Raw genomic sequence first — 26,189 nt, 5'->3', positions numbered from 1 at the left:
TCTCCCTCCCATCCTTCAAAACCATTCTAAAATACTTCCTAGCCAAACGATAGCTCTGTTCTGGCTCAATGTCAGGACAAACTATATCCCAAAATATGAACAAATACCTATGTATACCTAATACCTCCTCATTCTTCCTTCTTCACTCACTTTCTTACTTCTATCAATTTCTCTCCCCTGCCTTTCTCTCTAAATATACCATAAGCCTGTTTTTCTCTCATTTCATATTTGAATTTGTTTGTATTATACTAACTTACATTTAACTCTTCTATAAACTGGTTAAATTTACTCTAAATATTAAATCATTGTCATGTAACTTGAATCTATTTTTAACCAATGTTTTCATATTATGTCTAATTTGGTCTAATTATTTAAATTGCATTTTTTGTATTCTTTTTAAAGATTGTAAAATTATTGTTCTTAAAATGTTTTGTAATACTTGGGAGCTTTTCTCCCGGGGCCTCTGTTGAAAATGGGCTCCTACCTAGTTGCACTTTCCTGGTAATCAAATGTCAATAAATAAATAAAATAAACAGACAATAGATATTTGTGAGTCTTAGGAACCTTGTATAACCTGTCAGACTTTCTTTGAGCAGGGAGATGACTGTTGAGTAAACTACAAGCTGTCATATAAGCATCTTCCCTAGCAGATAAAGCAGAAGGGAAAGCTGCAGTCTGAAGAATGTCCAAGGGATATTCAGCTATAATAAATCATAAGACTTTTGCTGAGGAATAGGAATTTTATTTTGTGCCCATAGAAATACCTCGTTTCATTTTAGATAAGGACTATGAAAAAATATATTTTTTCTGGAGCAGAAAAAGAAGCAACACTTTCATCAAAATAAGAATCTTCAGTTTGTGAAGAAAAGAAAAAAGCATAACATTCTCCCACCAATTTATGTTCTTCTGGCTGAAATTAAAGCCAGAAAGAGAGGGTAACTCTTTTTCTGCTAGGGGGGAATTAATCAGATGAGAAGCAGAAATCATTTCGCTAGCAAATCTCATCAAGTCTTCAGTGTCCATATAAATTGACACAGGGAATTAATGTTTTCAATTTTTTCTTTTCTTTTCCTATGGAATTCCTTGGAAAAATACTGGCCTAAGGCAGGTATATCAACCCCAGATTCAGTCTCTTTTCCTCAGATATACAGTAGAGTTTCACCTAGCTCTGTCCCTGTGACCAACAAGAATGGTTCTCCCTTGCCTACAGAGAACATCTCTACTGCCAGACAAGTGTCTAGACCCTGCCCCTTAGTGGCTATACCAGAGGGACTGGAAGAAACCAATGCGTGGTCCAAGGAACCAAGTCTGGTCATAACAGAGTCACCCATTGTCAGATGAGGTGCAGAAGGAGCTGGCCTGACACCCTCCTGAGTAAGTTTCTTCTTCTTGCAAAATAGGGAAGGAAGAACCAAGGAGACTCATAACTGCCCCATTGATATGGCCAAGAAAGAGACATTGAAGCAGAACCTGGAGGAATTAGTAAAGTTTACCTGCAGAAAAAAGGTGGATTTTATGTAAGAAAGTTACTGACAGCCCCTCAAAAGCACCAAGTTATTCCCCTAACACATAATACTGTAGAACAACAGTAGAAACCAAATAAAAAGAATTATACATAGGTTGTTCACAGAAGCATTTACAAATAAAAATCATCTGACAAGTAATGACAATTTCTAAAAATAAATTTTCCTAGCAAGAAATACATAATTTCACAGGACAAAATACTAGTTTTCCTCAGGAATATAAAGGAGTTGAAGGTTCTCCCTAGCAGGGATCTTATCTGCCCAGCCTTGAAGGATTTCTAGATGACCAACAGTACCATGACGCTCACAAATAGAGCACACTTCAGCAAAAAGAAAGCTCTATCTTTTTATATGAAGCTTTTCTGAAGTTCCTGGCAGCTAGAGCACATGGAAGGTGCTCTTAAGCTTTGAAACGCTGGTCTGTTGGTCATATCCTTGGAAGGATATAACCCTGACAGCTTAGGTTCCTGCAACAGTGATCTAATGTTGACAATTATCTTTTTCTAAACTTGTACTTGTTATTTGAACCTCTTGAAACCTCCAGTGCCTGTCTTGCTTTACTATCTGTAGCAGCTGCCTAGTTACAGGAGGGTCTGTAGGGACGTCCTCTCCTTGTATGCTCACCAATATCGTAGTTCCCTTGGGGATTTCTGGTAATATTACCTGGACCTTACTGAACCCAAATTTATTAATTTTCACAAATGTGGGCAACTCTTCATTCTCTGAGTCAGGAGATCACAAAAAGAGTGGCTATATGTTGTTTATCTTGAGGGCTCACCCTTTTAGTTGAGTGCATGAATAATCAAAATTGCTACCCCTCTGCCCACTTCTGTAGGCAAACCTTTCCTCAGTTCTTATGCCATGTGTTAGGTATGGCACCACTCCTGCTAACTCATTATGGATCTGCATATTCGTTTCATATGATTAGAAGATACTGTGCCCATCTACATCATAGTTACAGGTTTTTACATGTCTGCTATCAATGAGCTCCTTCTTCCATTGCAATATTTAAATTATCACAGATAAAAAAAATAACGCTCTTACCCTCTTGGCAGTAACAACCATCAAGGCAATGAAGATTGCTTCCAAGGCATTCTTTTTCAAATGTACACGTTGGTGGGCAGCAGCTGATACAATCCCTGTGCACCAAGTCATCATCACACTGGTCAGCTATAATAATTACAGTTACATTATTAACTACAGCAATTACAGTTACATTATTACACTAATAACTGTAAGGTTGCATTCTCTTACATAACTTTATCTTCAGAAAAAAACTAATTACAGAAAAACTGTGACTACCAAATTGTACTTCACTTCTAGCATATCTCTAGAAAGACTGCCAAAACCAAGACATCCTGTTCTGCTTTGTAAATTCAGTACCACACTGTACATAATAATGACACATATACAATCTGAAAAGACTAATTAGTGTTCAAAAATGTACCATTTAAATATTAATAGTGGTTCCTGAGGCTTCTTGTTACAGTGAATCAGAAGAGATAATAAGCAAAAGGAACATTTCTAAGGGATGGTGTTTACTCCACAAGGGAAACTTTAGTTATATTCCTTATTTTTACGATGTTGGACATTGCATGCCAGCATCTGGAGGATCTGCCAGCATTTTTCCTTTTCGTATTAACTGACAATCTTAAAAATCTTTCCTCAATAAAGTATATTAAGCCAGTGATAATATCAGATAACACAGCAAAAATAAGGTATCAATCTGAAACTATGAAAAGTAATATGCAAACATTAATATGCAGATAATACTCAACATCTGTAAAATGAAGCCATGAAGTTTATGCAAAAGTAATAAAAATACTGTGGATAAGAGGCACAGAGTAAGCAATGACAATGTTATAGACAGACAGTATAGATGAGGGAGAAAAATGAATTTGAAAGGATGAAGGAAAGTTTGGAGGGGTGCATTCATACAGAAGTCCATTCAGCAAACCAGTGTCATAAGATAACAAAAAGGTCAGTGCAAACAAGACCAATTGCAAAAAGTAATGAGATAAGTACATGGTCAGTGGAAGAGAAGAAACTGCCTGAAAAGACAAAATGAGTAAAACAGGTTTTATATGAGACAATGAGAATAAGAGGAATACAGAAAGCTGTAATGACAGATACCAGAATGAAGAGATACTGATGACCATTTAATAAGGCTGGGAACACAGAACCTTAATTTTCAAAACATCAGTTCTAATTTAAAAACAGTGCTGCTATCTGTGGCTTGTCAAACAATTAAGCTATGTGAACCTTTAATATCTCCTATTTTTTAAATATTATTTGTCTGCTACAGCTAACCAAAGCTTGAAAACATTAGCCTGCTGCAAGTGAGGACAACGAGACACTATGTGAGAGCACAGCTACAAGTGAGGACAAGGAGAGACTAGGTGACAGCACCAGCTGCAAGTGAGGACAAGGAGACACTAGGTGAGAGCACAGCCACAAGTGAGGACAAGGAGAGACTAGGTGACAGCACCAGCTGCAAGTGAGAACAAGGAGAGACTAGGTGACAGCACCAGCTGCAAGTGAGGACAAGGAGAGACTAGGTGACAGCACCAGCTGCAAGTGAGGACAAGGACAGACTAGGTGACAGCACCAGCTGCAAGTGAGGACAAGGAGAGACTAGGTGACAGCACCAGTTAAAAGTGGGGACAGGGAGAGACTAGGTAAAAGCACAGTTACAAGTGAGGACAAGGAGAGACTAGGTGACAGCACCAGCTGCAAGTGAGGACAAGGAGAGACTAGGTGACAGCACCAGCTACAAGTGAGGACAGGGAGAGACTAGGTGACAGCACCAGTTAAAAGTGAGGACAGGGAGAGACTAGGTAAAAGCACAGTTACAAGTGAGGACAAGGAGAGACTAGGTGACAGCACCAGCTGCAAGTGAGGACAAGGAGAGATTAGGTAAGATAATAAAACAGTGGAGAAGGAAGGTGGCAATAATGTGGGGTTCTAAATCTGCCTGGAGCAGAACTGAGACAAATGCAGGACTGTATAAGAAAAGACAGAATTCTGGACATGGATGCAAACAGTGTAGAAGGTGTTGTAAACGGTTTACCTTCATATCGTTGATCCTACTATGGGCAAAACCGCTTCCGCGAAACTCAAAGTGCGAACGTCTCCAAAGTTGAATTCCGCATAACCGAACGGCAAAACCTCACCCCCTTTTTGACCCATGGTAGCACTGGTGTGGAGGAATGGCACGGCTGGAAATGGTGAATTCGACATTATTTCGATATTTGGAACGTTTTGCGGTTTCGGTTTTGTGGAAACGGTTCGCTTAAGTGGACAGTCGATCATGTGTGATGGATTATATGAAGGTAAACTATCGTGGACATCCAGTTTAAGATACCAGTAGCTAGCAGTGATCATACCAATGATTTAGAGTGTGGGAGAAGGGTAAAATCAAAAATTCAAAGAGAATGCTGACAGATTTTAGAAGACTGGGTTATGTTGTACTGGAGGACAAGGTCAAGGGTGAATGAAGACCTTTGACTCTAACCAAGGGAGTATGAAGGCAATGGGAATGGGTCAGAGATGGAGTACTTGGGGCTTCTGACAAGAGTATATAGAAGAAGAAGCAAAATATGAAAGCCAATGTGGTTATACAGCAATGTGAAATTACCAATTTGGGCAAATGATAGGGCATGCAAGAGGTGGAAATGATGGTTGGGGAGGTAGAGGAGGCAACGTAGGATGTCAGCAGAAAGGTAAAGATCGGAAAATACAAAAGTTAAAGTTGAAAGGGAGTTAGCAGAAGGGAGTTAGCAGAAGGGATCAAAGAATGGAGTAATGGGTTCTAAGGTACATAGAAGAAAGATGGAAGGAGAGGAAAGAACTAAGATGCGAGGGAGATCACAGAATAATGGGAAAAGTGGATGTACTACATGAACACTTTTGCTGCACTTTTACAAAAAGAAAGCAATGGGACAGTACCATGGTAGGAGGAAGGAAAGGTTGAATGGGGAGAAAAGTGGATGCATATCAGAATAAAGAGGGAGGACATTCAGATGAAATGTCTGCCTCCTTTATATAAAGCACAAGGGCCCTTCAAGCTGACTTGAAACATCCTCAGAAATATGGACAGCGTTCTGAAATACTCCATGACAGAGATCTTCAATAATAATGCAGAAGTGCCACAGATATGGGGGACACAACTGTGGTGTCCTTCTACAAGTGACATATTGGCAGGGTTCAAATCTCCATCAACCAAGTGAACTCAACTGAAATCACAGAAACACATGCCACCACAGTACATCAGCATATAAAGAGCTGCAGAGAAGCAGCTCTACTCTGTGGGAATAAGCACAGCTCAAACTTCAGAAAGAAACCCTCTTGATGAAGCCATAATATCAACAAGTTTTACAATAAAAGGAAGAGAATTTTGACCAAAAGTAAGAAGAGTAATTCCCAAAATGTTGAGTCCTCATCGCTGAAATAAAAAGACAACTCGTGAGCTTAATAAAATCCACCAAAGCCAAGTTTGAGACTAAAATAGTTATCCAAGCCAATAACATTCACAAGGCTTTTTTTTAGTTTTTTTGTAATCTCATGTACACAATGCAGCAATCTGCTGAGGTTGTCATTAATAATGTTCCAACCCTGAGGCTGAAGGTATAGCTAATTTACTGGCTGATAAGTTCAGCTCAAACCTTACCCCTTTCTCTCTTCCATCCATCACACAAGCAATGCTTGAAACCGACTTGACTATCACACAAGAGCAAGTACTAAAAGTGCTATCAAAAGACAAAAATACTGCACAGATGGGTCCAGACAGCATCCCTGGATGCATCTTAAATAACAGGAAGCATGATTTAACTATGGCCTAATAACACTGTTCAGCATCGGCCTCCACATAATGTTTCTACCAAGCAAATGTGGAGCAACTACAGTCTTTCCTCTGCATAAAACAGGACCTTCCACAGACCCAGGTAATTACAAACTCATAATTCTGACCAGCCTCATATGCAAAACCATAGAAAGACTTATCATGGAACTAATCAATAAGGACGTTAGGAACCTCCAAACACAGCACTTATCTCTGTTTGGATTCATCAAATGCAGATTGTGCTTACTCAGCGGAGTTCTTTGAAAAGGTCAACAAAGCCAAAGCAATGGAAGAAGGCAAAACAGTACACACTACAAACCTCAACCTGGCTGAGCATTTTGTCACAATCCCCCACTCAAACATAGTAGAAAAGCAAAATAAAGTGAGAACAAACCCCTACATCACTCACTAAATTGCTAAATGGCTCACAGATAGAACAAAGGAAATCAAAATAGGGGAGTCACCCCCACAAAGAGACTAGTTACCATTGAAGTTCCCCAGTGTTTGGTGCAGGACCTCTCCTATTGTCATCTACTTCTCTGAAGTAAAAGCAAATACCAGAGGGCTCTGCCTGACTAAGTTTGCAGATGACTGCAAGCTAGGAGCTATATTGAATCCCCAAATGACTTAGTGTTCTGCAGGAAGTTTTGCCCCAAACAATAACTGGTGCCAGAATCATGGGAAGTCATCTACCATGGGCAAATACTACATTGAAAATAAGCCCCTGAGTGTTAACTCACTTGTTTGAGATTTGGTACTTTATGTGGACAGTGACCTAACATTCAACCAGCATGTCTCCACTATCATAAGAATATCCTTCTGTACTGCACTTATAAACAAAGAGATTGAGACTAGATCTAGAGATGTCATTGCCCCCCCCCCCCATTACCTAGCCCTCATCAGGTCAGTCATTGAAAATGTTGCCCCCTTTGGCATGTATCTTGCCAGACTCATGCAACATCTGAAATAAACACAGAGATACCTTACTAAAAGGATACAATTCTTAAACAATATGTCCTACATGGACCACCTCAAAGCCATGACATGACTGTCAGTATTCTACAGACTACCAAAAGGTGACCTGTATATACCATGCAAGGCATTCTGTGACCCAACACTGAAGGACCTGCTGCTCATCAATACATCAAATGGCATCCAAAATATTCACTTGAGGGATCTAAACCTCTTCTACAATATCAACAGAATGGTATGGAGGAGCAGGTATATCTCACATAGGATATACCTGCTTTGAAACAGACTCCCCATCCACATAAGACAAAGCTCAAATATTTCCATATTCAAGAGCAACTTGGATATATGGATGAGTAATAGAAAATTTGCACCAGGACTGCCCCCTATACTACTACGGACGAGGACATTCTTAAATGCTTTATCCCACACATCATCATCATCATCTTTTGGCTTTTCCCGTTAGGGGTCGCCACAGTGGATCATCTCTTTCCATTTCTCCCTGTCCTCTGCATCTTGATCTGTCACACCAACCGCCTGCATGTCCTCTCTCACCACGTCCATAAACCTTATTTTAGGCCTTCCTCTTTTCCTGTTACCTGGTAGCTTCATCCTTAGCATCTTTTTCCCAATATACTCAGCATCCCTCCTCAGCACATGTCCAAACCAACACAATCTCGTCTCTCTCTGGCTTTGTCTCCAAACCGTCCAACCTGGTATGACCCTCTAATATACTTATTCCTAATCCTGTCTATCCTCGTCACACCCAGTGCAAATCTTAACATCTTTAACTCTGCCACATCCAGCTCTGACTCCTGCCTTTTTGTCAATGCCACTGTCTCCAACCCATATAACATAGCTGGTCTCACTACCCTCTTGTAGACCTTCCCTTTCACTCTTACTGGTACCCATCTATCACAAATCACTCCTGACACTCTTCTCCACCCATTCCACCCTGCCTGTACTCTCTTCTTCACCTCTCTTCCACATTCCCCATTACTCTGAACTGTTGATCCCAAGTACTTAAACTCGTCCACCTTTACCAACTCTACTCCCTGCATCCTCACCATTCCTCTACCCTCCCTCTCATTTACACACATATATTCTGTCTTAGCCCTGCTGACCTTCATTCCTCTGCTCTCTAGAGCATATCTCCACCTCTCCAGAGTCTCCTCAACCTGATTCCTACTCTCACTACAGATCACAATGTCATCTGCAAACATCATAGTCCATGGGGCCTCCTGTCTGATCTCATCTGTCAACCTGTCCATCACCACTGCAAATAAGAAAGGACTCAGAGCTGATCCTTGATGTAATCCCACCTCCACCTTAAACAGATCTGTCACTCCCACTGCAGTCCTCACCACTGTCACACTACCCTCGTACATATCCTGTACCACTGTTACATACTTCTCTGCCACTCCCGACTTCCTCATACAATACCACAACTCTTCTCTAGGCACCCTGTCATATGCTTTCTCCAAGTCTACAAAGACACAATGCAACTCCTTCTGACCTTCTCTGTATTTCTCCAATAACACTCTCAGAGCAAACATTGCATCTGTAGTGCTCTTGCCTGGCATGAAACCATACTGCTGATCACTAATAATCCATCAACCTAGCTTCTACTACTCTTTACCACAACTTCAAGCTGTGACTGATCAATTTTATCCCTCTGTAGTTACTGCAGCTCTGCACATCACCCTTATTCTTAAAGAAAGGTATCAAAACACTTTTTCTCCACTCCTCAGGCATCCTCTGACTTTCCAAAATTTCATTAAACAATCTAGTTAAAAATTCCACTGCCATTTCTCTTAAGCACCTCCATGCTTCCATTGGGATGTCATCTGGGCCAACAGCCTTTCCATTCATCATCCTCTTCATAACTGTCCTTACTTCCTCCTTGCTAATATGTTTCACTTCCTGATTCACTATCCCCACATCATCCAACCTTCTCTCTCTCTCATTCTCTTCATTCATCAGCCTCTCAAAATACTCTTTCCATCTACTCAACACTCTCTCATCACTTGTGATTACCTTTCCCTCACTATCCTTAATCACCCTTACTTGTTGCACATCTTTCCCAGCTCTGTCCCTCTGCCTAGCCAATTGGTACAGGTCCTTTTCTCTCTCTTTAGTGTCCAATCTCTCATACAACTCTCCATATGCCTTATTCTTAGCTTTTGCCACCTCTCTCTTTGCTATGCGCCTCATCTCCTTATACTCATGTCTACTTTCTTCATCTCTTTGATAATCCCACTTCTTCTTCTCCAGCCTCTTCCTCTGTATACTCTCCTGTACTTCCTCATTCCACCACCAGCTCTCCTTGTCCTCCTTCCTCTGTCCAGATGTCACACCAAGCACCTTTCTAGCAGTCTCCCTTACTAGTTCTGCTGTAGTTACCCAGCTATTTGGTAACTCTCCACTGCCTCCCAGTGCCTGTCTTAACAATTCCCTAAACTCCACCTCACAATCAGCCTTTCTTAACTTCCACCATTTAATCCTTGGCACTGCTTTCACACTCCTCCTCCTTTTCTTGATCACCAACACCATCCTACAGACCACCATTCTATGCTGCTCAACTACACTTTCCCCTGCCACCACTTTACAGTCTCCAATCTCCTTCAGACTGGCCCTCCTATATAGGATATAATCCACCTGTGTGCATCTTCCTCCACTCTTGTACGTCACCCTATGCTCCTCCCTCTTCTTAAAATACGTATTCACCACAGCCACGTCCATCCTTTTCGCAAAATCCACAATTATCTGACCTTCTGCATTCCTCTCCTTAACACCATACCTACCCATCACTTCCTCATCCCCTCTGTTCACTTCACCAACATGCCCATTAAAGTCCGCTCCAATCACTATTCTCTCACCCTTGGGTACACTCACCACAACTTCATCCAACTCACTCCAAAATTTCTCATAAGTTCCCTCAAATTAACTATGGTATGATTTTAGTTATTCTTAATAAAGGTAATATAGAATTATCAACAAAGGCATGGGTAAGGGCAGTCTCAAACCCAGCAGGATAGGTGAATTCAAACAAAACTGGCTTGGCTTAAAATGGCCCAGAAGGGCAGCTAGCCTAGTACTTGCCTATAAACCTATTAACATAAGGGGGTGCTGCAGAAAAAAATCTTGGGGACTACAGATCTGTTTACATAACAGTGGTATAGTAAGTCATAGAGAGAATCCTGGGTAGAAACTGGCAGCACTTCTAGAGAAGAACCATCTCCAGGACAGCAAACAACATAGTTTCACACTCAAAGGGACCTGTCAGTCAAGCCCAATCCAGTTTTATAATTGGGTTACAGGTGAACTTGACAGGTTAGTACCAGTAGATGTATTCCACCTGGACTTCAGAAATACCTTTGGCTCTGTTTCACACATGCAGCTGAGAGGAACAATGGACTGGTAGGGTCACAAACTGAGGAACTGAATGGCTGCATGGTTGAATGGTAAGATGCACAAAGCTGTCCTGAGAGGGACAATGTCAGGAAGTAAGAAAATTAGTATTGGAGTACTGCAAGGGTGGGCAAGTGCACTTCACATGTTTGTCTCAGATATACCTGAGGAATTAGACAACAGAATCAATCTCATTACTGATGACAGAAACACAGGTGTAGTAGTGGAGGATGGGAGAAAGGTACAATAAAGGATAAAGGCAAGCTTAACATGTGGTCAGAAAGGTGGGAACTGAGGTTCACTGAAAACAAATGCAAAGTGCTACTGCAATTCTGGTGGTAAGTATTAACTGACAGGAATAGAATGAATGCAGAAGAGCAGTAAAAGAATTCAGGGATGATAATCGTACCTGGACTGGACCACTGGGAGCAAATAGAGAGGGCAGCAGCGTCAAAAACAAAGAAAATGCTGTGGTGCATAGATTCACAGATTCATAGGTAAGTACTAGGCTAGCTGCTTTTGCAGGCCCTTTTAAGCCTAGCCAGTTTCCCTTTTTATGCTCTAAATAACCTAGCCCATTTGGTTATAGTTTGGCCTTACCCATCCCATAGTCGATAATTATATATTACTCCTAATGAGAATAACTGTGATCAAACCATAGATAATTTGAGGTTACCACATATGGGATAAAGCATTTAGGAGCTGCATCTGTCCATTAGTAGTACAGGGTGCAGTACATTTTCTGTTTTTTATCCATAGATCTAAGTTGAAAATGGGTAGGGTTGGACTTGGTTTTATATCAATGGGGATTCTGTTAAATAGCAGTGGTCCTCTGTGAAATATACCTGTCTCTCCAGACCTTTCTGTTGATGTTACAGAAGAGGTTTGATCCCTAGATCTAGTATTTCAGATGTCGCTGATGTGTAGTAAATCCATCAGTAATGGATCAGAGGATGCCTTGTATGCCAGACACATGTCACCTCTTAGCAGTCTGTAGGATACAGAGTACAGTGACAGGGTTTTGATTTGGTCTATGTAGGACATATTGCTTAGGCCTTGTATCCTTTTAGTAAGGTGTCTTTTTGGGCATTTCAGATATTGCATGTGCCAGAACAGACACATGCCAAAGGGGGCATTATATTCAATGACTGGCCTAATATGGGTCGAGTAAAGATGGACAATGACATACCTAAGTGAGACACGATCCCTTTGTTTATAAGCTGTGCAAAATAGAAGGACTTGCAACAATAGATACATGTTAGTCAAAAGTTAGATCACTGCCAAATAAGTTCCCAAATCCTGAACAACTGGGTCAGATCTTAGGGGTTTGTTGTCAATATGGTAGTTCCCTAGGGCAGATGACATCTTGAGTCATCTTCTTGTGGAAATAGTATCTTGAGGAGGATAGAGTCCAGAAGCAAAGCGCTAATGCTTCAAATCTACAGGGCCTTAATCAGATCACACCTTGAATACTGCAAGAAGTTCTAGATGCCATATAACCTTGAATACTGCAAGCAGTTCTAGATGCCATATAAGCAAAAGGACATCAGGCTGCTGGAAGGAATTCATAGGAAAGCTACCATTACAATATGTGGAATGGAAGGAAAGGAAATGAATATCCACATAGGCTATAGGTTTAAGAATTTCTTTCAACTTGAAACCAGAAGAAATGGAGAGGCATGATTCTGTGCACAACATGATGTCAGGAAGATGTGAAAGGGTCATTTTTTATTAGAATGGATAGACCATGAAGGACTAACTACTCTCAGAATCTCCAAAAGGTGTTTTTCACAGACATGGTTGTGGACTCTAGTAATGGGCTACAAGACTGTGTGATGGCCAGGAAATCCATTGAGGTATTCAAGAAGACATGGGAAAGGTGGAAAGAGTAACGAGAAGTTTGGGGTGGGGGACAGATAGAATGCAAAGTCACATAAAAGAGCACACAAGACAGGCCTGTTGTGACCTTCAGCCATTAGGTAAATTTAATGTAATACACTGTAGTATGAATTAATTGTTTGCTGTTAGAAAAGCAGAGATGGTATAGAGGTCAGAACTGTCAATGTTCTTTTCATGTTACATTTGCACCTCCTAAAAGTGGTTCATAGGTTTTTTACCAGGTTATTGACCACCAGGGTCTTTATAAACCTAGCCATGCAATTCAACCCAGTTTTGCCTGAAAGTACACTGGATGGCTATATGATGGGGGTATGTTAGTAAGGAGGTAGCTAAAGGTTATGTGGCGGAATGTTAGGTGGGCATTAATTAACTTACTGTTGGCCTCTGTCCATCAGAGACATGGGGGATCAGACTGGAGGTGAATTTCATGATTTCCCATCTAATGATCAAGGTTTTGCTTGAAAAGGGTTAGGGATGAACTCCATTTCATGTAGATGGGGAGGCTGTTCCATGGTGTGGGAATTCTTTGAGACATGTTGCGGTCTCACCAGCTTTATTTATGTTACAGGCAAAGTTCATGTCCTTGGATCTAGTGTTCCAGGTGCTGTTGATTTTGCAGATGTGCAAGAGGTCCCTCAAGACAGGGTTTAAAGATGCCTTATATGCCAGACAAATATCATCTCAGTAACTTGTTGGAGAATCAGTAAAGAGATAGAGTCTTAAGGAGATCTGCATAGGGCAGGGTATTCATATCCTGGATTCTACTGGTGAGAAACCTTTCAGGGCATTCCAACTGTTGCAGATGGCTGGTTAGGCATATGCCAAAGGGAAATGTTATTCAAAGATGGTTCTGATAAGGGTTGAGTAGACTGGAACTATAGCTTCCTTGGACCTGGATGCCATACCCTCGATTATGAGTTGTGCAACATAAAATGATTTTATCACTACCTTGGCTACATGTTGGTTATAGGCCAAATTATTATTTACATATGTTCCCAAATCCCTAACTACCAGTCAACTCTTAGGGATGTTTTATCATTGGAGTAAATAGCTTGGGTAGACAACTTTCCAAAGGGCACTATAATACATTTCTTCACAATAAGTTTTAATCAGTGGCTCTGGCACCAATCATCTGTTTGTGTCGACACTCTTGTAGCATGTTTGTGTCATGGGGGAACTATGACAGCTCCCAGTTTACAGTCATCTGTGAACTTGGTGAGGCAGTGACCTTCGATGTTAACTTTGACTTCTGATAAGCAGATGCCAAATAAACTACTAAATGTCATTACAGAACTAAATTTATCTCAGTCCACCCTTGCCTGGTTCCAGGATTACCTAAATGGATGCCAACAAGCAGTACGTTGACAACAAACACCCTCACTATGACTCCCAGTTACCCTAGGAGTCCCACAAGGCTCAATACTAAGACCACTTCTCTTTTCTCTGTTCACAAATAACCTCCATAACTCAACTCCACTGGCCACCTTCATCCAATACACAGACGACTCCACAGTCATACGTGCTACTTCTAACTTACAGGAGCTCCAAACACAAACTCAATAATCATTCCTAGAAGTAGAAAAATGGTTAACTAACTTCCAATTAAGTCTAAATTCCAAAAAAAAAAGCTTTGTCACAAATAACACTAAAGCCACTATTGCCCAAACACATCTAATCTCTACATTGCTCTAGTATCCCCTATACTGATAAACCTAAGAAAATCAGAAATGGCAAAATTGGAAACCTGTTACAATAAAATTGCCAGATATGCTACAAACTCAGCATCTAGATCACACCACTGCACAGCACTTAAAAAACTTAACTGGCTGGAACTTCCTCAACTTCTCTTTAATCAACTAAATATAGCCCACAAACTCTTCTATAATCCTGATAAAAACCCTTCCCTGAGCCATCTAATACCCCCATACACCACCACTAGAACCATAAGATCTACCAACAAACCCCTTATTAGGACTAACAAACCCAAAAACAAAGCTGGTGAATGCCTCTTCTCAAATTACATAGGCAAATACTGGAATGAATTACCACAGGATATAATATCCACCACAACCCTATACCAATTTAAGAAAACACTAAAATTTCACCTAATAAATGGCTGTGTCACTGCTCTGCTCCTGGCTAACCATATTAAAGATTAAAGGCTTCACATGACCTAACCAGTCATAACTATATTAATCTATCTCAAAATAACTATAAAACTGGTAACCTCCTTGATTATACTAGTCTGTCAGCAATCCTTTCTTCCAGACTATACCTTGCTGAGATCTTACAGATAGACTTTACCAGGCTGTATTTTACTGATATTTTCCAAATATATATACCCAGTGTATTTACAATTGACTTGTAATTCCTTTACCAACTGTAACTTTGCTGTGATTATCCAATTGTATTTTTTTACCAGAATGTACCTTGCTGATGCTTTTCATCTGTAGCTACCCCGTGTTTTATAACTGTCCTGTAATTTGTTCTATATTGTATAGTATGTGGAGCTTTTCTCCCTGGGCCTCTGCTGAAAAAGGACATGTGTTGAGTCAGACTTTCCCAGTAAACAAATGTAAAATAAAATAAATAAATAAATAAATAAATAAAATAATTAGGAGTGGGCCCAACACAGAGCCCTGGAGTACTCCACTGGTGACTGGTTTTCTGGTGGTAGTGGTCTCAGCAATCCTGACTTCTTGGGTCCAGTTTATGAGCCAAGTTTTTTGCATATAGATTTAAATATAAGGAAACAAGTTATTCTGAAGTGTAAATGCATACATTTTCAAATGCATTCCTCTCCATTTGTCATCTCGGCTTATTGTATGTAGACAGTGCTGGTTCATGCACATGCATTTTTGTTGTTAAACTGTCATACTTTCATAGACAAGAATGTCTAATTATGCGTGTTATCCAGGCAGGACAGCATGACAAGGATTCTAACTAGCCAACTGCTTAGTATAATAAGCATCAGTATTTAAAAAATAGCATGGAACCTCTTGTGAATTGCTTCATTGCATCAGCAGACATTACAACCTTGAACAAAGTAGCTTCTTGCCATGATCCTTCAAACATCAGTCTCCTATACAGAAAAACAAACTTTTGATTGATCCCCTGTCCTGGACTGCAAAGCCAATAAGTAGTCTGCCCACAAATTATATACTGCTTGTGAACCAGTGTAAGTATAAAGATGAAATCATTCCCCACTAATGACTTTAAGGAAACATAATTTGTGTCTACGATTCCTTTGTCTTCTTTGATATCCTTTAGTTTCACCCTGTCACCTCTTCACATTAACTCAATTATCTCTAGCACTAATACTAGGAGACTCACTGCAGAGAATGCTGAAGCACAACACATTGAGGTGACTAATGGTCTCTACATCCTGCACTGCATCAGAGGTGATGTATGTGACTGGCATTATATATGGTAAGGGGACTGTAGACAGTGCTGCATCTCTGAAGTAAAGTACATAATTAAACTTACTGCAAGCAGGAAAGTCATCCTTCCAGTCTATCAAAGGGTAGCCAGCATGAGAGCATGCCCTGCCATACTCTGTTACAGCACGACAGTATGTTTCATCATCATCAGATCTGCCCATAGAAATAAAAAATAAAATTAATCAAAGGGTTTCACAGACTCATTTTTCCAATTATTTGTGTTGGAAAGTTCAGTAAAGAAAATATCAGATTTATATACTCATTTTTACATGTTACAGTGCAAACATTTTTCCTAACAACTTAGAAATTAATCTGAACGAATCATTAAAAAGGTAAATTATATGACTGCATTTGACAGGAACTGAAAAAAATGAACACATTTTAAGAATGAGGAAGGCTAATGAAGCATCACCTTGTCATAAATTTGAAGGTTTTCAAGATTTTTAATATAATTAGGGATATTGTCATTCCAACCTTCTTCTGATTTTGCTTCGAGGTTCATAGTTATATGGCTGCATATATGAGGTGTTACAAAGAATATCACACATAGTAAATCTGAACATACCTTTTAAAGTAGTAAAGAAATATGCAGTCCTACATATGCTAAATAGTGAATATTAAACTTGTGATTTAGTTAGTGAAATGGCCACGCCTTATGTTTCTGCCTTATAGCTTCAGGGCTCCAGGTCTAAACAAAATTGGTATGTTCTCCCCATATCTATGTGGGTGTTTTCTGGCACTTCATTTCTTTCCACCTTCCAAAAACAATTCTGGTTGACTTGGGTAATTCTATACACAGCTCACCCTTTTGGTTCAGGTTGTGACTGAAAAGTTCCTGCAGTGGGCCATTTCACTTACCCATTTAATAAGTAAATACAGAAATGTAATTAAAAACTAAAATATATAGAACTAATACTTATCAAAATCAAAAGGCTGTCAATAATAAAAGGCACATCAGCTCATAAGCCAGTCCTATATTACAGTAGGATAGAGTCCTGAATTTGAAGTAGATAACCTAGAACTGATTGACTGAGCTCTGTGGAAACTGGTCAGAGTGGCAAGACACTCTTTTGTAATGTTAATACCTAGCAGAGGATGGGTATCATAAGTGGCAACATGAAGGACAGTGGCTGTGCATGTATACACATAGCACTGTTTTACAAGTTATAGCCAGGATCTGTTCATTTTCAGAAGTCTGCATATGTCAGTTGCTGGCACTGTGAGGAAATAAAGTCAACAGAGTTGGAGAATAGGGTTAGAGTTATGCAAAACGGTGATGTCTATCTGACCGATGGCCTGCCATGATTGTCTATCACCAAAAATGGGACAGCTGGACTCATGGTGTCACAGGAAGTGTTGACGGTCACCAGGCAGTTTGCAGAAAAGAATGTATGGTATTTACAGTCTATTATGCTGTGTTGTAGTTGACCATAAGACTGCACTAAGCATATCATTAGTTTACTATAGCAAAAATAAAACTTTTGTGCATATTTGTATTTATTATATAAATAAATATATATTATACAAATATATAATATAAATAAAATTTGTGTGTATTTATATTTATTATATGAATAATGTTGCAGGAAAATCATTCTGCTCCCAGTATGTTGCTAAATTCCAGAATAGTAACCTCACACAACAAAAACTCTCAAACAAACTCAATAGCTTTAAACCACTGCTTAAATAACATCTTAACCAATCCTGGTCCTGCACATGTTCATCACCAGGTTAAGACTTTGTGCTCACCATGCAGTGTTTTCCAAATACTCTCATTGAACAGAATATTCTCAACCTCTAGCTGGAATGACAAAACAATTTTCATACATAGCTGCTACCTGTACAATCCATGTGGGCTGTCTCTTTAGTAACTTTTACCTCTGTACAATCTTAGAATGTATAGATGTAACCACTGTATGTGTATAAATGTAAATAGAAATGTAACTACTATGTGTTTAACTGGAACTAATGCAATGTAAACAAATGGAGCTTTTCTCCCCAGGTCTCCACTGAAAATGAGTATTACCCAGTCAGACTTTCCCAGTAAACAAAGACAAATATATAAATAGATAGATATTCAAAAGACATTATAATAAATGCAGTTGTCTTCGGTATCATGATCAACTTTGCAAAAATCCATTCCTCTATCTAGTCTCTTTAGTGGTACTCCAGATTTACAGTTTATAATAGGACTGCTCTCTCTAGACATCTGAAATCCCTCTGTAACTTTACTTGAGGAGAAAACCAATGAAGCCTCTTGCTCTGCAACTTTCACAGATTTCATAGTCTATTATGTGCAACAGTATTGTTGTGAAATTCTCAACATAAACAAACTACACATGCAGAAAAAATAAACATATTTCCAAAGGAACACATTTAGGAAAATGTTATCACTGCAAAATTTTTCTCAATACAGAAATACCATAATCATATCCTGTTTTTACACTTGTTATTAAAAAGAAGCATAAATGTTATATTCAGTAGTTTGATGTATAACTTGCCTTAGAAAATGGGTGGAATCACAGACAGTACCCAATTGGAGAACAGCCTTCTATGTGGGTAAAACCTCCAGGAAGTTAAGGGATCGAATTTATGAACACAGCTTGGATATTAGAAACAACAAACCTACTAACACATTGTACAAGCATCTAATGGTATGTGACACTCATATGTTTGGCTTTTTAGCAATAGAGCAAATTAAGAAAGACATTCAGGTTAGAATCATGGATGAACATCTTGATTCTTGTCAGTTGAGATAGCAGATTAAATTAAATGCAGCTAGCTACCCTGGTCTTAATGAAATTGTTTCTTTTAATTCAGTTTTAAAATTGAAGCATTATGAGAGTATGTGATTTTATTGGTTCTTTTGTTTTATCATGTGACCATTAGGAGAGATATTTAAATGTTTGTTTTAACCTAATGTTTTACTTCTGATGAAGTTCCAGTGAATTTTAGGAATGAAAGCCCTTAACTCTGGTTAATAAAGTTATATATGTTATTGTTGGCTCCAAGTTATCCTCTGTGCATCCCTTAGGAAGTTTCTTTTAATAATAATTCCTGGCATTCTTTTTTCCTTTAAATAATCTTCCATACTTTTCATTTTATGTTCCATTCTGTATTGAATTATTTTTATAAAAATCTTATAATCTGTATCGTTCAATACTATACATCTCCAATTTTCAATTTTATTTTTATTTTTATCTTCCTTTTCCATACAAGTTTAAGTATACCATTCATAAATCTTTATACATAAAACCTTCATTTAACCACTCATTCATACATTTTAAGAAGTATTTCTCTGCCAATCCATAAAATTCATATAAATTGGTATTCTACTCTATCTGATCCTAAAAATGACTGTAACTTAACTTGTCTAAGTACCTGATCTAATTCATATAAGGAAATCTAATTTTCCAATTCCTTTTTGTGTTTTGTCAATTTTTTAATATGCCATTCTTTTTTCATACTTTCTATCTTTAAACATTTTTTGTACATAATTTATGATATTCATAATTTGTTAGAGATCTTCTTACCTCCCCTCTATCATCTTTCATTTCTCTCATTATACTAGTATTCTCATTAACTATGCCACTCAAATAAGTTGATACATCTTTTTTTACTTTGTACACAATATCTTTGCTTAAATAATAATTCTTTAATTGTCTCTTCCTTCTTTTCATAAATTCTCCATTCTATCACATAATATTCTCTAGTGTTCCTTACCAAATCCTTTAAAGCATCCATATACATTGTTTTATCATTTATCTTTTCTGCTTTTATTACACCTGTCATTCTAAAACATTTTTTATATTTTTATTTTAAAGTTAGGCACCACTCAAACCAATTTTTATAGCATACCCTAGTGGAAATGTGATCTTTCCATAAACGCAAACTCATTTGTTTTCCATTTTCATCCCATAATTTCTCATTTATTCTTTTTATTCCTTTTCTCAATCATATATGCTTCTTATTTTCTTGTATTTCCATCCATTTGGCTGAGTGATCTGTAAAGCATGTTACAAGTTTCTCTCCCTTAGCTATATTTAAACCTTGTGATATAATAAAATAAATCTATTTCCATATTATATACACCTTGATTTTATGTCCACAAATTATTATTCTAAATCTATTTAAACTGCCATGTTTTATAACTTCAAAACAATTCTTAATATCATTACCTCTCCTCTTTTTTCCTCTCAAGTCATAATTAACATTTCTCATTAATATTATATTCATATTAATTACTACATAATCCAAAATTTTATGAAATAAATGCCCCATTTCATACTTGTAACATAGGCATACAATGCTATAATTCTTTATACCAGATTCCATCTGAGATCTACAATAGTTAATCTTCTCATCATTACTAATGTTATGTTCAATATTTTCACTGACTTTCTGCAAAGTACAACTATGCCTGAACATAAATCCTTTCCTAGGTTCCATGTTCTTTCTCCTCCTCAAAGTTTCTTTGCTTATTTCTTTCTTTGCTTTCTTTGCTTTCTTTGCTTGTAATCTCTCTTCTTGTGTCAAAAATCTTTCCATCTTCCAATATTATTATCATAGGATCATAGGAGGTTACTAGGCTATTAATCTGCAGGTCATTTCAAGCCTAGCCATTACATCCCAGTGTAATACCATAGATACTCTTGATTGCATTTAGTAATGACTGCCCATGTCCACTTTCTACAAAGTACAACAACACCAATTTAGGATGCCTATTCATCTACTTAGATTTTTTATACTATTTACATTTACTGAAAACACTCTAAAGTTGACATTATATCTATGTTGTAGCTTACCAGAAATTGTGTAAATTTGAATTATTTATCTCATTTGCATTTTCCATTTCCTTTCTTTTTCTTTTTTACACTTATCCTTTTAAACTTTCTTTTTCTGTCTCTTACTCTTTTGCCAGTAAAATTATTTTTACCTTTCACTGTTTTCCAGTTTATATCTTCCTCATCACTTATTTCAGAGTAATTTAATATATTGTCTTCTGTTTCATTTTTCTCTTTATCCTTATCTTTATTTTACCCTGATCTTGCTTCCCTACTTCCTCTTTATTGTTTATTGGACTGCTTCTTCTTTTCCTATATTGTCCTCACTTTTGTTTTCTTCTTCTTCATCCTATTTCTCTAGATTACAATCCATCCATAAATGCTCAATTTAGTTACATTTATAACATTTCCTCTTATCACAGTTACTTATCAAATAATCATCTTTTCCACAGGAAAAAAAAACATGAATTTGAGTGTCCCCGGCATTTTACAACACCTTTGTTAGCCTCTAAATTGATCATACTAGGAATATGACCAATTTTTTTCTTTGTCCATTTTCAGTACAATATGACATTCCCATCCCCAGTCCATAACAATCTGTTATCATAGATGTTGCTAACATCCATACCTCCTTTACAAAGTTTTCTTAAATGACTGCTTAAGTGTATCTTTAAAGACTATTTTTCAAATTCAGTTCAAAACTGAACATGTATTTTCTGTTTTGTTTCTCTGTGAAATGCTTTAACCATATAAGAATTCCAGGGATTACAGTTCTTTTTTTTTTCTCATACTCCCCCCAAAAAAACTTTCCAGAACAGATCCTGTATCAAAAATTATGTTACAAAATGTCTTTCCTGAGCTTTCATTTCCAGTGGGGCCATTAAATTATCCCAAATCTCATACCTTTCCATTTCTTTTTGTCTTTGTTTTGAATTTTCACCATAAATTTCCTTTGATTGTCGACATTTCCTTTACTCTCCTCTGTTCATTTCTTTTCACTTTCCCTACAGATTCCTTAACAGTCTTGGCATATGATTTATTTGTCTGTCAGTCTTCTTTCAAAATTGCTTCTGATTTCTTCAATTATATTTTGTCCATAATTTCACCCCATAAAACATCTTTTCCACTCTCTGTTTCACTCTGCCACAACAATTTACCCAAACTATCATCCTGCAACCCTCCTAACTGGAGGATTGTAATAACACATCCATCATTGTTTTGAATGTATGTGTCTGATAAAACAAACAAATTCTGCTAAATCAGCTCCTCAGAATCTTGTAGAGCTTCAAATACTGCACTGGCATTCACCTCTTTGCTATCCGCCATCATGGATCACCTTGAGTACTGTTCTCCCCACTGCCACTGAGTAAGGAATGGAACAAGTACTGTCCTAACAAGCAGGTGAAGTTCCCCAAAGTCGTGGCCAAATTCCCCCTAGTAGTATAAATACCACATCAGGTCTTCCATGTGTTTTACCCCCACCCCCAACACAATTGACTTTTATCCTCTATAAACTATTCGCCTAAATTCATGAACTTATTTTGCAAACCCATTACCATTACTGAAATAGCAAAATGGCATCTTATTTTCTTTGAGAAACTCACCCCAAAATGACACAAGCTGCTTTGAACAGTGATTCAAAAGAATACCCACAACTTTCATCTGCTGCCTGACCACATATGTGCCACTTTCAATATCCATCTTAAAATACCTCATAACTGTTCAATTGTTCTCTTCACTAGGCTGTGATGCAGCATTAATGTGTTACCCCTTACATTACATCCAATCCTCATAAATCATCTCCTGGTCACTTTTCTTCACATCTGAAGATATTACTCTAAATATGAAAAATTCTTCCTTGGGTTGTGTATTTGTATTTTGTGTTCCCCTAGTAAATCATGTAGTCTGCAATGTGTATCACAATAAGAGTTCTATCTCTGGTGATTTCTTTCTATGGTTTGCTTTCCTTTGTGTTGATTTTCAGGTATTAGCAACATAGCTGAAGTGGGCAATTTGCTATTCATCTTTCTGCCTATTAACAATTAAGCTGGGTAGAGACTGAGTCCCATAATAGACTAGATTTAAAACTCAGAACTGCAAGATGAGAATTGTCATATATATTGCTACTGCACTTTCTCAAGCAATTTTTCACAGTTGGACTCTTCTTTCCATTTACCCATTAGAATGTGGATAGTGTGATTTGGTCATTATGTGTATGAATTCCCAGCCATGTTCAATCTTCCAGTTTCTTGACCTTTGTATTGCATACTACTGACAGATATGACAACATCATGTATCATTTGTCTTGAAAGTTTAAACTTTGATGTACTAACCATATTTGCATTTACTGTCTGTCAGAGCAATTAAGGCAGGGTACTTTTAACAATAATGTACATATGCAATAAACATCAATTGACTCCATTGTTTATCTGAAACAGGATACGCTAGCATTTCTTCATTCAGACTGACATAAAGCTATGAACTCCAGATGATTCAACTCTACATTACTTGTTTTAACCGTTGATACTTCTAGACAGAATTTTATGTTTCCTTAGCTTCATTTGCATATTACTATTCCCATCTGTGATTTGTGCACCTTCATTTGTTTTCTCAACTTGGATGAGAACTCTTATTTTGTCAGAGTTGAACACTAAGCCATGGATACAGCTTATTTCTTCTTTGAAATGACTGATTTTTTTCCTTATTCAACATGTTCTTCAGACCATTATCTCACTTTAATGGCTTTCAGTAACAGCATATCAGTACATCTCCGGAGATTTTTTTCACTTTAGCCTGGGTCACTGGTAATTGTGTTATTACTGAAATAATCTTCAGTTTTAATTTAAAAAATTCTCTCTGATAAATATTCTCTATTCAATATGTCATTCTCTGCTTTGTCTGCATTTCAATTTCTTTTCATACATCTGTAGATTAAATTACTTCTTCTGTAATCTCTAAATTGCTTTAAACAAAGACATATTGAATATGTTTTGCAAGAGTGTGGGGCACATTTCAAACTGAACGTCTTTACCATAATCATATTCATGGAATTACTCATATCAGTATATGAATGCTGAAAGTTCCTTTTCTACTTGATCATAATTCATTATTGAATTTATAAATACTGTTTTCAAGCAACTGGTCTGTTCTTTTCTAGAATCACAGCTCCTATACCACTACAATGGACACCTTTTGCAATAAAACTGGCTTAGTCATATCATAATATTTTAAAATTGGTGCTTCTGCAGCTTCCAGTTCAGAGCTCTCCTCCCATGCTATCTCTTGTGATAATAACTTTCGTAATGGAACAGATATCTCAGATATAATACGGGGTAATATTTGCAAAATACTGCATCATTCTTGAAAACATCTGTAAGTTATGCTCAGCTTTCGGCAGTTCTGTGACTCCTTTAATTATTTTTTCTGCATCACATTTTACTCTTTCAGATGTTAAAATATGGCTTACATGTTTCAGACTTGTCTTATTCTACAGTTGCTTGCATGAAATTATAATTGTCGTTCTTTTGAGATATATATTTTTTCTTCTTCTAACCATTTGTTTTCTAATATAGGAAGTCAAACCAAAAATGTCCAACTTCATTGCATTTTCTAGACTTAGGCCTACAATTTTAGTAATTTGTCCCTCTTTGCCACACTCCACATTGTCTTTACTATAGTCCTGCACCAAGTGCCTGTCATACCCACATAAAAACACATGCTTTAGGTTAATCCCAGTACCTCACTGTTTCCTGTTTCCCATTCACAACTATAAAATTTGAAATATGCAGCACTTTTCCCTCATGCACATCCAGTGTCACCCACATTTCCCACCTCACCCCATCCAAACATTTCTTTTATCATACGTTTTTTAATTTCATGCACCTTATTACTAGCAGACAAAAAAAGTGTTTAACTCAAGCTCCTCTATGTCTCTTCCATAACTTCACTTTCAAGTTCAGAAAAACATATTCATTCTATGGTGCTAATGAACTATTTTTCTCCACTTCCTTCATAAAATTTTCAAAGAAAAAAATCCAATATCCTGTACTTTAAATAACAAACATAAAATAAAACTGTCCATAACTTCATACAATTTAGCTATATCACTGTTTTTGTTTTAATTCTTACCACTGGTCATGTCTTCTGATTTTGTTGTCCTTGCATCAGCATTTATCTTCTTTCTGCTGTAATAATAGCATATTTTTTGCCTTTGTTTACCATTTCTGCATATGAAAAAAGTTTCTTAGTGCTCACAACAACACCCTGTTGTAGAGGAATACTTTTCAAACTAACTATTTCACTGGAAAAGCATATCCCAAAACTGCTGTCAGCAGCTTTCAGTAATCCAGCTACTTTTCCTGTTTCATCATCCAGGACCTCCTTTGTTACCTCTTCCATGTGATCCACCATAGTACTCCAACTTACTTTCACGTTACCATTTGGCTCACCTTGATCTATCACCTCCAACAACACAGTAGTTTCCAAACCTCCTTCTACCACATCTGTAACAATAATCTCTTAGGTTCATAGGTTCCTAGGTGTTTACTAGGCTAATGACCACAAGGGTCTTTTTAAGCCTAGCCATGCATCCCAAATCTCTTACAAGTTCTGATACAGGTTACCTGTATCCATTAGAGACATAGGTGCCAAACCAGGGATGAATTTCTGGTTTCCCATCCAATTGTCCAAGTTGCACTTGAATTGGGTTAGGGAGGAACTCTGCTTCACATGGATGGGGAGCCTGTTCCATAGATGTGCTAGTCTCTGGGATACATACCTATCTCTTCAGCAGGTCCTATTTTTATCACAGGCAAGGTTTCAGTCTTTAGAATTGGTAATTCCAGTGCTGTTTGTTTGTTTTGTGGATATGCAGGAGGCCCCTTCAGAGTGGGATCTGACAATGCCCTGTATGCCAGGCATAGATCTCCCTAAAAGCCTGTAGGAGACAGAATACAGGGATATGTCCTTGAGGCGGTCTGCACAGGACATTTTACTTATACCCTGTATTCGTTTAGTGAGAAACCTCTATGGACATTCCAGTTGTTGGATATGCCTGGTTAGGTACATACTGAATGTCTTACACAGTCTGTATTCCACAAATAAATGAGTAAGGTAAACTGACCAAACAGATTGCTAGTTATATGTGCATAAAATAAATGAGTAAGATAAACTGACCAAACAGATTGCTAGTTATATGTGCATAAAATAAATGAGTAAGATAAACTGACCAAACATATTGCTAGTTATATGTGCATGAAATGTGATCCATGCACAGAGAAAAAGCTAGTACACATCATCTGAACCTCACATTCAGTCACAGATC

General features: G+C 37.8%; 1 protein-coding gene across 1 annotated transcript in view; it reads right to left on the bottom strand.

The window, feature by feature from the left end:
- Positions 1-26,189, bottom strand: part of OTOGL (otogelin like) — a 3,472,886-nt gene that overhangs the window by 2,879,213 nt on the left and 567,484 nt on the right. The window contains exons 11-12 of the mRNA XM_044088067.1: positions 16,129-16,235; positions 2,568-2,693 (exon numbers count right to left, since the gene is read on the bottom strand). Of these exons, the coding sequence (XP_043944002.1) occupies positions 2,568-2,693; positions 16,129-16,235 (233 nt within the window). The remainder of the gene's footprint in view (positions 1-2,567; positions 2,694-16,128; positions 16,236-26,189) is intronic.

This window comes from Protopterus annectens, chromosome 11.part0, assembly GCF_019279795.1.
Source record: "Protopterus annectens isolate FY-2018-M chromosome 11.part0, PAN1.0, whole genome shotgun sequence".
Classification (NCBI taxonomy): Eukaryota; Metazoa; Chordata; order Ceratodontiformes; family Protopteridae; genus Protopterus; species Protopterus annectens.
This window is presented reverse-complemented; position numbering and strand designations above follow the sequence as displayed.